The 12,530-nt window shown below is 39.2% G+C and overlaps 1 protein-coding gene across 1 annotated transcript; it reads left to right on the top strand.

Annotated features, from left to right (window-relative positions):
- Positions 1-8,199: 8,199 nt before the first annotated feature.
- Positions 8,200-9,127, top strand: LOC147439278 (uncharacterized). Its single transcript, XM_086484281.1, has 3 exons — positions 8,200-8,274; positions 8,663-8,798; positions 9,063-9,127. Exons 1-3 carry the CDS (start codon positions 8,200-8,202, stop codon positions 9,125-9,127), a joined length of 276 nt encoding a protein of 91 aa, XP_086340407.1.
- Positions 9,128-12,530: the final 3,403 nt, after the last annotated feature.

Here is a 12,530-nt window from a genome sequence, read left to right on the forward strand (position 1 = left end):
CAGCATGGATGTCCCTAAGAGCTATACATCTTCCTTGTGTAGATCTCTTGCTCTCTCTCAAGCACTACGAGTGTCTATGGCAGCACAGTTTTGGGGTACGACCCTGCGGGTGCTTACTCTCACTCCTGTCGTAGAATGTTTGCAGTTACCTCCACACACAAGTACATCTATACTTGTAGGATGTTCTTTTTTTAGACATCCTTAGTTCAGATATATTCCACATGTGGTGAATATGAGTCTCTGGGACTGACATTGCGCCCACTATTTCAAATATGTGTCAAGACAAAGTCCCTAAGTACTGGTCACATCTGTTTTCTTGACCATTTTCAGCACGACGTATTAGGAGCAATTCGATGGCCAAAAATTATCGGATACTTACAATAACTTGTTCAGATACAAGTAATGCTAAACAACATTACAGATGGTTGTTTATACATATAGCAAGGCTCTAAGTTGTTAATGAAAAAGTTACATTGTTTGTCCCTAGAAGTGATTAATGTTTCACCTTCTAATATGGTTCAAACGTTTTAGCAAGGCTTGCAAATGATTGCAGCAGAAAGTATTTAGTTTCTTTTCAAAACTATTTAGATTCCTCTTTACTGTGTGCTACGCACATCACATTCGCCATAAGTATTGGCAATGATGATCATACAGGTTCGGATCTTTTTTTTGCTAAATGCATGTACACTAGGTGTTATGGGCCCTAGTATTTAGCAAAGGCTGATTTGGAACGGCATGCATATTCATCAAGTTGTTGCTTATGAAGGATTTTTCACTCTGTGCAGTATCTCTCTGAGCTTACTTTTGGATCTACCAATTACCAAGATAGGTCATGGCTCAGTTTGGGTGCTTGTGGATTTTTCACGTTAACCAAGATGGTTATTCATCAGGACATTGTTGTTTGCTCAGCAATGTTGTATGATATTGTGATCCCAGTTTACGGGCCATCTAGGAAGACTGTTTGTAAATCGTGGGGAAAACACCTCAGTACTATCAGTTATCCAATGGGATAGGAAGATTACAAAGTGTAATCTTGTGCTGAAGGATATGCAAAGTGCGTACGTTAGCACCAAAAACAAGCGATCCAATTAGTAAGCATTTATTGCTCTACTTGGAGTTTGCTTACCATAAGTTAAAGCATGTTTGCGACTAGGTGTAGTCTCTTCATGTATAAATCAAGTTCTCAACCTTGAACACTAGTTATGGTGGGGTTGTTTACTGCTGAAATTGGAAAATAAGTCAAGGAATTAAACTTGGCTGATGAGTTATGTTAGCAAGTTTCTTTCATGGAAAGTGAAAAGAGGTACTCTTTAGGGTACGTCTTTGTCTGATAACTCGTTTTGCATACTCATGTGTGTTCTAAATGGAGTCTACACACTATGATTGGATAGGAAACCCATTAAACATTTCTTTATATTCATGCCAAATATGTAATTTTTCAATGTCTTTTCAATGTATTTTAAAAAAATTATGTCTACCATATGACATCAAGGCTCTCGTTATGATGTTTTTGGTATTTAAGATGTTTTCCAACATCACAAACCCTCTAAGATGTGGTGTCTTTTCTAAATTTAAAGGCATTCTACATGTGATTGAAACACATATTGAACGATTCCCAAAGTAATGGGGATATTTTCCATTTTAAGTGGGATGGGTGAAATTTTATTGATGATTTATCTAATATGGTGTTTTCAAACTAATCTTGAACTGTTAGATTAGTGGGCACTTTTTCCAATGCCTTTTGAAATATTGAATTTATCTTTTGGCTTTCAAAAACTACCCACAAAACACCATCCAAAAGTGCCTTACAAGAAGTGTCAAGGACATAGTTTTCTGTACCACTTTCCATGCTTCCACTCCCATGAAAAGAAGGTTGCTATCCATGCCAACGACATCCAAAAAAAAAATCCCCTTGCACCATGAGCGAGACAAGATACGTAGTTGTAAAAGAGTTAGCAAAGATAAAAGACAATGGACAATTGAAAGACACAATGGCACAAACTATGAGTGTCAACTTTTTGGAAGCTTTTCATTTGGAGCTTTCTCACATAGTTTAGGTTATTTGAAGTTGCATGCTCAAACTAGAGCGTTCACTTAGATGTTTCTAAGTTTTATCAATATTTGCAAGTTTGATACATATACTCCAATACCTTCACACCAAAAAAAAACATAAGTATATGTAAACAAAAGTATAACACAACCTGAACTTCTATGTACGCCATTCTTGTAGCGAAACCTACAAGGCTTCAACACAAAAAGTACTATTTGCACATGTCAAAGTTAAATATTCAAAACACTCTTGCACATGTTACAAGCACTTTAATCATTTCAAAACAAGATCCACCAAAAGCATTAAGTTTTAGGGTCCCATATTAAACAATGCAAAAACCATGTCACTAGGATAAAAGTGTTGTTTTACTAGGATGTTAAAAGTGCTAAAATGAAGCCTCAAAAAGTGTACACATCACCTACCAAAATGTCAAAATAGATTGTGCAAGCTTTTGGGCATTTTGGTTTTCTCTACTTCTCTGAAGGCATAAAGCATCAGGGTTGATTCAAGATGAAAGTGAGATCTCTTTCACATAGTATTGGTAGATGTATAATCATATGTTGCTTACCATCCAACCCAAGAATCTATGTGTAGACAAAGTATAGGTGCTTACGAGACAAGTAACATTTTGTTTCTCTTTCTCTTGTCCTTGAAATATGGGCATGTGCAATAGGGCTCCATAGGCACATGCACATCATATATATCTTGTGTTGGTATTGAGGCGGTCCGGGGCGGGCAACAAGAGAGGCGACCTCTAAACACCCCTCAAGGCTCCCGTGCTGCTCAATTGGGGCTGAGGCAACCACAAGCACAACACAACAACCAACCCACAGTCAAACCCAAACAAGATAGGGGCACCACCTAGTTAGAGAGAAAACTAGGACACAAAAGAGGATAATCCCTTAGCAATACAAGCAAGAAGGAAGGGTACACTATCACTAATTTAAATGCTACAAATACACACACCAAACACACAAGAAGAGAGAGATCTTTGTGCAAGAATTTAGCTTCAGTTTTAATGATTGACGTGGGTATATGAACAGCTTGGAGGAGAGTCAAGAGACACGATTAAGTTTGATGATGTTGCAAACTACACATTATCTTAGGGTTATGGGAGACCCCTCACCATACAACCCTCTTATAATGTTTTCCCAAGCAACAAAAACAAACACAAGAGCTCTTGAGTCACATACAAGCAGATACTCCAAAAGAATCTCAAAATGAAAACGCGTCACCTTAAACCAAACGAGATGAGGTTGCCAAGCGTGAATTGGAGAGACTCAAGAGAGTTTTGACCCGCGATTTGCACCCAACTTATTGATTAAATTGATGTGCAAGAGTAGGTACAACTTTGATTGAAAGTTATGAATCACTCACTCCCTTGCAATGTTACAACTAGCTCAAAGAAGCTTTCCTATACACCACATGTAATGGTGCATAAAGAGCTCACTCTCACTCCCTCAAACTAAGATGGTGAATGGCACGCTCAAAGTAGTGAGCAATAGTGTAGGGATCCTGCCATTTACAAAGGGAGAAGGGCTCTATTTATAGGTGATGAGAGCCCTACTTAGGATTATACCTAATCAACATTTTCATAGAAAACCATGTTTATGAAATTTTTTATATGTTCTTATGAGAGTGGGGCTCTCTTGTCTCTTGAGTCACATGGATGTGGGCTCAAGAGGAGAGAATTATTGAGGTGAAATAGAGAAGATTCTAGAGAGGTCAGTGATTTTTTGTGTGAGGTTGCCTACTCCACGGTGGAGTAGAGTGGGTGCAATTTACAAAAAAAGGGTTAGCAGTTAGTGTTAGTAGTTTGAAGTTAGTAGGATGGGGTAAAATTACATGGCATATGCACTCAAGGTGCATTATATGATTTATACAATGATAAAAAGTAAGAGAAGAATGAGAATATACACAATTTGGTGGAAACCACAAGATGTAAATGAAATTTTTCACCTTCTCCTCCAGTGAATAAAGCGGTTGTAGAACTTTGTCGGTGTAGTTCTTGTGACCATGGGGAAGTTGAATTCTCCATAAACAAACTCCTCCTTTTGCAGGGCTCGAGCTTGGTTATTTTCTGATTTTTTCTCTCTTTATGAAAGGATGAACACGTTATGGTAATATGAATTTGATTCTAGAGAGAGAAATTGAGCTTTATGTGTGTAGAGATGATAATCTTTTGAGCTATGGAGTAAGGAGTGATGAAAATGGTGAAGAAGATGAAGTAAGCAATGAAAGTTGCAGGTTTGAGTGAGGGATGGAGAGGAATGAGTATATGTGGGTGGAAGTGGGAAAGGAGGTGAGAGAAGACTATGGGTTACTTTGTGAGAAAAGTGGGCAGACTGGGGCCCACTCAAAAAATCATAGCTCATCGGTGGTTGCTCCAAAAATCACCAAAATTTTTGAGGTGATTATTCAGCTTTTGGTCCACATTTTCTCTTTTGACCACCGCTCCAAATTCAGAGTGAAGATGTGTGCCAAAATTCTCACCAAAAAGCCTATTTTTTATGCCTGCAAATGTCTTTTAGTGGCCCCCTCCTTTGTTGGATTTGTACAATGCATCCAAAAGTGAGCCCCTCCTTTGTCATATCATAATACAAAGCATCCAAGTTTCCATTTACACATGCATGGAGGAGGGTGAATAAAGCAATATATACATGGTGGGACTAGTGTATGGACTATTCATGGATTTTAGCTCAATGAGCACATGGTGTTAGAATAATGAGAAAAAAATAAAATAAAATAAATGTGGAGAAATTATAGATATGGAAAGATATTGGAATCATATGATATGGTCCCTCTTTGTATTATTTTGGGTGAAAGAGGAAAAGATATGCAAGTAAATAATATAATAAACGTGACTAAGAGAGTAGAAATCAATTTTTGTTTTCACGAGAGTGAGGGTGAAAATGTGGGGGTGATTTGTATAAAAGAAAAATATGAGGTTAGAGTATGTACACATTGGCAAAAAATATGCTTATGGTGTAAGAGGATGAAAGAAGGCATACACAGGTTTAATAAAGCACACACCTAAGTATAAATATTTAAATAAAATACAAAAATAATTATAAAAACCCTTAAATTTAGGCCATATATACAATGCAATATTTACACACAAATAGGCCATAATATTTTTTATTTATTTATTTATTTTTGGCTCAACTAGCGCAGTGACTAGCTAGCTGAGGGTTTTAAGAAGATATGGGAAAAGCCCCCTAACTCACACACGCCTATGTACAATGAAAAGGTAAGAATAGCCACAATGTTTAGGTGATTTTGGTAGGGTAGGATAACTCACTATGGCAATTATGGAGAGCCGAAAAACGGTTATCAATATCTTGAATATTTGATGATGATCATGCACCAAAATTATCTCTTGCAAGAAACAAGAATCCATATATTCTCCTATATTTGTGCGTTTACATGCCTCCTTAGAGACACCATACCTCCATTTTTTGTTGCACTTGCCAGAGGCTCCTATTGTCTCTTTCCATTATCTCTTTTCTCGACATGTTTTGGAGAAAGAAATCCAATCATAAAACCTGCCCCCAACAAATTTCCACGCTCCTCCTTTGATACATTTGTTCCACTGTCTACTAACCACATTTTTGGCCTTTCCGGTGGTGACAATACTTATTTGTCCACAACTTTAGTGTGTTTCACATCATGGCCACAGAACCACATCCATTGGTTTTGCCTCTGGTATTTTTAAGTTCTCTCTCCCCAAAAGCATGGGGCCACATGTCTTGGAGACCTACTTTGCATGACATTCTCACATCTTCTCCCTTCAAGCACACCAACACACTTATGAGAGACATTTTGACACATTTGTCTTATTGCCCAATGACCCCTTGGGAAACCTCAAAATCACCAATAGCATATTCACTAATAGTGGGTGTGGTGGCATCTCTTATGCCATTATTCTCATGAATATCCTCATCTGTGGAATTTGCATTCACATCAAATTTTTGTCTCTCTTCCTTCATCCCCATATCAAAAAAAATCTTTTGTGGTAGATCGTGCCCTTTTCGTTGTCTAGATTCCATCACATAACCAATCTTATGAGAAGTTTTTTTTCCAAACCCTCTAGCCTTCTTTATTTGCATTGTTTCCTTGTTTTCATGCAAAATAGGTTTCTCATAAAATGGCGTGCTTGCCACTTCCACTTGGAGAGCACGTGCCAACACAATTGGGCTAGGAGTTTTTTCTTTATTTTTTAATCTCTCTAGATATGTTTGCATGTATGGACCAAGCCATATGTATCTACCAGTCATATATCCATGTTACTTTGTGCATTGAATGTAAGCATTGATGACATCAGTGATGAATGCATCATATCAAGATATTTTTTTGCTACCCCCTTCGCGAGCAAGCCAAGATGCTTGAATGTTCTCTAACAAATTGGTACTAGGAATTTGAGATTTTTCCCAAGGACTCATATATATCTGCATTACAACAACAAAATACTTTGAATCTATGAGACAAAAAATAGAGAAGGTCAAAGATGAGGTTCATGATTGTATCATACTTCATTGTGTAGGCTACCCCAATTGGATATCCTTGTCTCCCACCAATTGAACCATCTCTCAAAGGACTTGATGCTCTCATTTGCAGTATTATCTGCCCATCATCTTCTTATTGCTTTTTCTTGCTTGTTTGCAAAACCCATTGTCCTTGATTTGTGCTACGTTTCACACGTCTTTGTGGATATTAAACTTTTCTTTAGCTATATATTTTTTAGTATGTTTCTATAGACTTTTCTCCCAATGGAACATACAAGACAATTCCCTTCCAATCATGATATTATTTGGCCCTCCATTGAAGGCTATATGCACAGTAGCCCAATTTTCTCCAGCCTCATCAACCATAAAGCTTGCAAAGTTTGCTGATGGATAACCTTCTTGAGCTAGCACATCATTAAGAGATCTCCAAAACAAGACTGTGTGTCTGTATCCTCCTCTTTGGTGTCACAAACAACTATAACCATCAATCCCAAATCTTAGTGACAATAAGCTTGCAGATGATACCAAAACAAAGTGCTACAAAATATAAAAGGCTACCTTGGAGCATAGACAAAACATGAAATAGCTACATATCCGTACATTCTTTGTGTGTGATCAAAATGTACCCAACAAGCAGCACTCAAATCTTCATTTCATCTTCATTAAATGCAATTGACAAGGTTTATACCAAACCCTGGACCTTTTTTTGACATATTAAAGATGTAACACTTATCATTTGGCCCACCTTGCCCAAGGAAATGACTCCCATGAAAGTAAGAAAGGTGAGATTTTTTCTTCAAAAGCATAATGTGGTCAAACTCATCACCAACAATTGAGTCTTGTTGCCTTTTTTCAACATGGCTACTATTATCATAAATATGTCAAAAACAAGTCAAGAATTGAAATAACCTTATTGTACCAAGAAGTCTTAATGTTAGATGTTTTGCCTTTGATTCTGAACAAGAGGAATCATCTCTTCCAATATCTTTGGGAGCTTCGACTCTCCCATTTTTATCTCATCATAACCAAAAATAGCATCAACCAATAATTGTCTAGTGATAATCATTTGGAATTTTCAATCTTGGACTTTTAGATTAGTATATAGGTAGTTTTTCCAATGCCTTCTAAAATATTGAATTTATCTTTTGGCTTTCGAAAACTAGCCACAAAACACCATCCAAAAGTGCCTTACAAGAATTGTCAACGACACTATATTTTGTACCACTTCCATGCAAAACACGTTACTATCCAAGCCAAAGACATCCAAAAAAAATTAGTGGCAACAAGGATTCAAGTTTGGTTTAGAAAAAATAAACCACGAGCAATGAAGCCTTGAGAGAAGCAACAACCTGGTGTTGTTTTTTCGCCTTTGACAAGGATATACAGGACTTAACCAATGGATTATTTGTAAAGGCTTGACTCTACTGTTGGCATTTTGAGAAAGACAGGTAAAGGCTTGGTCTTGAGCAAGAATTTGGTCGTTGACGGATGAAGAGTGTAAAGGAAGGAGAGTTGCAAGCAGCTTGTGTGTGTGTGTGTGTGTGTGTGTGTGTGTGTGTGTGTGTGTGTGTGTGTGTGTGTGTGTGTGTGTGTGTGTGTGTGTGTGTGTGAGAGAGAGAGAGAGAGAGAGAGGGGCAGAGCGGAATGTTGAACGAGAGCGTGCTGCTGTTGGGGGTGGGCGGAGTGTTGGGGGTGGTCGGCCTTGCGCCGCGCTGGCTCGTCCTAGATGTCGAACTCTCTGTCGACGTGGCAAGGAGTCACGTCCACCGGAAACCGGTTCATTTGAAAAAGGTTTAAACAACAACCCCCCCCCCTTGGGATTTGAACATAATAGCTGTTTGAGCACATGCTGAGAATGAGCAACGTGGTTATGCTAGTGGTAAAGATGTGGTCTCTCACAGTGGGCGCCTGTGGTCAAACCTTGCGGGTGAAGTTGAAATGATTGAACACTTTTTGTGATTGAGCATTTCGCTTTGTGCAAACTAAGAGGCTTGCGAAACACCTAAGGGTTGAAATATGACCTGCTGGACCAGCCCTGCAGGTCAAAACATTTGCCACTTGGACGACTCTCAAGGGTGCCACCTCCTTGAGAGTCCGATATTTAGAGAGAGCTACACTGTTGCTGCTCGCCAAGATCTGTTCCACCTATTCTTCTGTTGGCGATGACGTTGAGTCCTCTGCACCGCCTTCCGCTTCCCCATCCAAGCTGCCCTCCGCCCCTCCCGAACCCGCCACCACCCCAGGTATATTTTGTAGGTCTCGTCTTGAGTTCAACTCGTTTCAAAGGTGTTTGAGGTCTCTGGGGATTGTGGTCTTCTCCTAAGATACAGAGCTCTCTCTCTCTCTCTCTCTCTCTCTCTCTCTCTCTCTCTCTCTCTCTCATTTGTTTCTAGTTGAAAACGTGTAAGAAGTCAATTTTTTTCCTTTTTTTAAAAAGGAAAATATCATGTTTTAGGAGCAAGTGAAATCATTAAAATTACATCCAATCGGTTTTTCTTTGTTTGCAGCGATCCCATGCTCTTGTAATTATCCACCCCATATTAAATGCTATCATTATTACTATGTAACATAAATCTTCATGTGGCTTAGTTGCAACAAATCCAAGTGGAATAGCGGAACTAATATTGGAGTATGTGGCTAGAGGGTTCCCTTCAAGTAAGATGAGTTGTACTCTTGTCCAAAGGGGTTAGCTTGGTTGGTTGAGAATTTGACCATCGTGACCTGAGTCATGGGTCCGAATGTGGCCAAGTTTGGAATAGGATGATACTCATGGACGTCCTTTGTATTTGAAAGAGTGAGAATGCTCTCGTACCACTATTTTTTTTAAAAAAAATTGTACTCACTTGTAAGAGTTTGTATAGTCTTGGATTGCCTAAAATAAGCATTTTATGTTGAATATGGCATAATATCCTACTTTCAAGTTTCAAGAATTAGCGGGCACACAAAATACATAATCAATACCATGTTGGAAAGTCTTGATTGTGAAAGAGTCTTACCAAAAAAACACGTGAAAGGGTCACAACGGCTTTCAAAAACAATAAGAAAGTGATAAAATTGTAGGTTGAATTAAACTGGTATCAGCTTTTGGGAAAGGATTGCCTCAGCTTAATCTTCAGCCGATCGAAACTAGCTAGCCATGTGAAGTTGTGAAATGAAAGGTGAAACAAAAAGAACTAATTAATATATGTGTGTGTGTATAGAATTTATTACAATTATGTTAGGTGAAGCTTCACTTTAGCATTCTAAAACAATAGAATGCAAAAAAAAACATATATTTGTGTGTGTGTGTGTGTGTAAAATTTACTAAAATTTGTTGGGTATGCAAGCCCAATATTGTCTTAGCATGTTGGGCACTGTCCCCTATAGCATGCAGTTGTATTTTCAGTCTTGCATGGCAGTTGCATGGAAGCCTCTTTTGGCTATATATTGTAAGTAACAACAGAAATAAACAATAGCGTTATTTTTTTTCTCTCTGAGCAATCGAATCTCTCTCTCTCTCTCTCTTCTTCTCTCGTTTCTCTGAGCCCTGCACCTCGCCATGGCCCTTCTCAGGCTTCACCGGCCCCCTTAGGCCTACAACCCCTTTAACTGGTATCAGAGCTTTGGCTCGACTCGGCTCGCGTGGAAGTAGCCCCTTACAACGAGAGGAAGGACTGCTGACCTGCATCAAAGTGCGCAAAGGCTGCATGAGCGTGGTCGCCATGGCTGTCTGAGGATTTTTCGACACAATACCCTCTACTAAAACACTCGCCATCGCTCGTCGTTGTGAGTTTTCTGGTTATCAGTGATGTTGCAAAGCTCGCCATCGTTTTTTTGTTGTGTGTTCACACTATCTAATAATAGTGGCCAACCTACAATAACCTCCTACGCAAGTGGGCAGTCACATCCCGCGGTTCGGTGCTCGATACTCAATTTGCAGCACATCAAACCCGAACTACTAACAAGCTTTTCAAAACGTCGTCTTCAGTAAAGTAGTTGGTGAAGGTGTGGCAAACAGTCGGCCCGTTCAAAAACATCTTGTGAAGCTTTCATGGGATCGACGAATCCGAATCTAGCTTGATATACTTCAAGGGAAGCAAGCATTCTTTAGTTGTTCTTGAGTCTAATTGTTCTAGCCAAAAGTCATGTTTTGTTGTCATAGGTCTATTATGGTTTTGACAATATATGGTTTTGTCTATTGTCAGTTATTATCATGCCAAAATTTGTACAGGGTTACAAACACTGCCACAAATAAAAGTGGTAAGACCACCCTTTGTTGTTTGGTCGGGTTCTGGTATGTCTCACACTGATAGTTGTTTGAGGGAAGTACACACACACACCTATGTTATTGTCAAGGGGGGGACTTCTACTCATGGTTTCAGGTGAATGAACTCTGCCATGGTCTCTCTCAAGTCCATTCTCAATAGTTTGGGCTTGAGGGGGGTTGTTGGGTATGCAAGCCCAGTAGTGTCTTAGCCTGTGGGCACTGTCCCCTATAGCATGCAGTTGCAGTTTCAATCTTGCATGGCAGTTGCATGGAAGCCTCTTTTGGCTATATATTGTAAATAACAAAGAAATGAAAAATAGCGTTATTTTTTTTTCTCTCTGAGCAATCGAATCACTCTCTCTTCTTCTCTCGTTTCTCTCTGAGCAATTGAATCACTCACTCTCTTCTTCTCTCGTTTCTCTGAGCCCTGCACCTCGCCATGGCCCTTCTCAGGCTTCACCCCGCTTAGTCCTGCAACCCCTTTAACTTGTATCAGAGCTTTGGCTCGACTCGGCTCGCATGGGAGCAGCCCCTTACAGCGGGAGGAAGTAGCACTGACCTGCATCAAAGTGCGCAAAGGCTGCATGAGCGTGGTCGCCCTAGCTGTCTGAGGATTTTTCGACATAATACCCTCTACTAAAACACTCGCCATCATTCGCTGTGAGTTTTTTGGTTATCAGCGCTGTTATTGCAAAGCTCGCCATTGTTTTTTTGTTGTGTGTTCACACTATGTAATAATAGTGGCCAACCTATAATAACCTCCTAAGCAAGTGGGCAGTCACACCCCGCGGTTCGGTGCTCGGTACTCAATTTGCAGCATATCAAACCCGAACTACTAACAAGCTTTTCAAAACGCCGTCTTCAGTAAAGTAGTTGGCGAAGGTGTGGCAAATAGTCGGCCCGTTCAAAAGCATCTTTTGACGCTTTCATGGCTTGGCAACAGTTATCGTATCTGACAAAAAGTATTCACTTGGTGTGCTAGAGAATTGTTACTTGGATTTTATACTGCAAATTGATAAGTTTAGCAAGATTCTCCAAAGATATAATAGCCAACAACGATACCCGTTATTACACTTTGTGAAGTTTCAAGTATGGCATCGAAATTCAACAAGATCGACGAATCCAAATCTAGCTTGATATACAAATTTTGGCATGACAATAACTGACAATGAACAAAATCAGAATAGACCTATGCCAACAAAACATGACTTTTGTCTAGAACAATTAGACTGAAGAACAACTGAAGAATGCTTGCTTCCCTTGAAGTATATCAAGCTAGATTCGGATTCGTCGATCCCATGAAAGCTTCACTTTAGGATTCTCAAACAATAGAATGCAAGAAAAATAAAGACATGTCACAATGTGAAATGAAAGGTAAGTCTCCATCATGCACTGGAAACAATGAGAGTCTCCCTAACCCAACACAACACGAAGGATCCCAAACTCCGAGCAAGATTTTTTGAGCAATCTCTAAACCGAGCAAAAGAGCAAGCTACTATAACAAAAGAAAGGAGCTCTCTTAATTTATAGCACACAAACCAAGGGAGCGGGTAGAGGTGTTATTTTTCACGTGATTTCAATATTTTGTTGTAGCTTATATATATACAATCACTAATAAGTAGACACTAAGCTAGCAATGCCCAAAATTGAAATTTTGTGACATGTCAATAGAAAGATATATAGTGCTATTACAATGTATGCAACTTAAGGACAATTGTCTATGAGTTTG

This window comes from Adiantum capillus-veneris, chromosome 16, assembly GCF_014529385.1.
Source record: "Adiantum capillus-veneris isolate H3 chromosome 16, ASM1452938v2, whole genome shotgun sequence".
In the NCBI taxonomy this organism is placed as follows: Eukaryota; Viridiplantae; Streptophyta; class Polypodiopsida; order Polypodiales; family Pteridaceae; genus Adiantum; species Adiantum capillus-veneris.

Excerpts from the sequence above, each read along its gene's own strand:
- LOC147439278 (XM_086484281.1), top strand. The coding sequence starts at position 8,200 with ATGTTGAACGAGAGCGTGCTGCTGTTGGGGGTGGGCGGAGTGTTGGGG. Across the intron at positions 8,275-8,662 it reads GCCTTGCGCCGCGCTGGCTC|AGAGCTACACTGTTGCTGCT; the intron begins GTCCTAGATGTC and ends CGATATTTAGAG. Across the intron at positions 8,799-9,062 it reads CGAACCCGCCACCACCCCAG|CGATCCCATGCTCTTGTAAT; the intron begins GTATATTTTGTA and ends CTTTGTTTGCAG.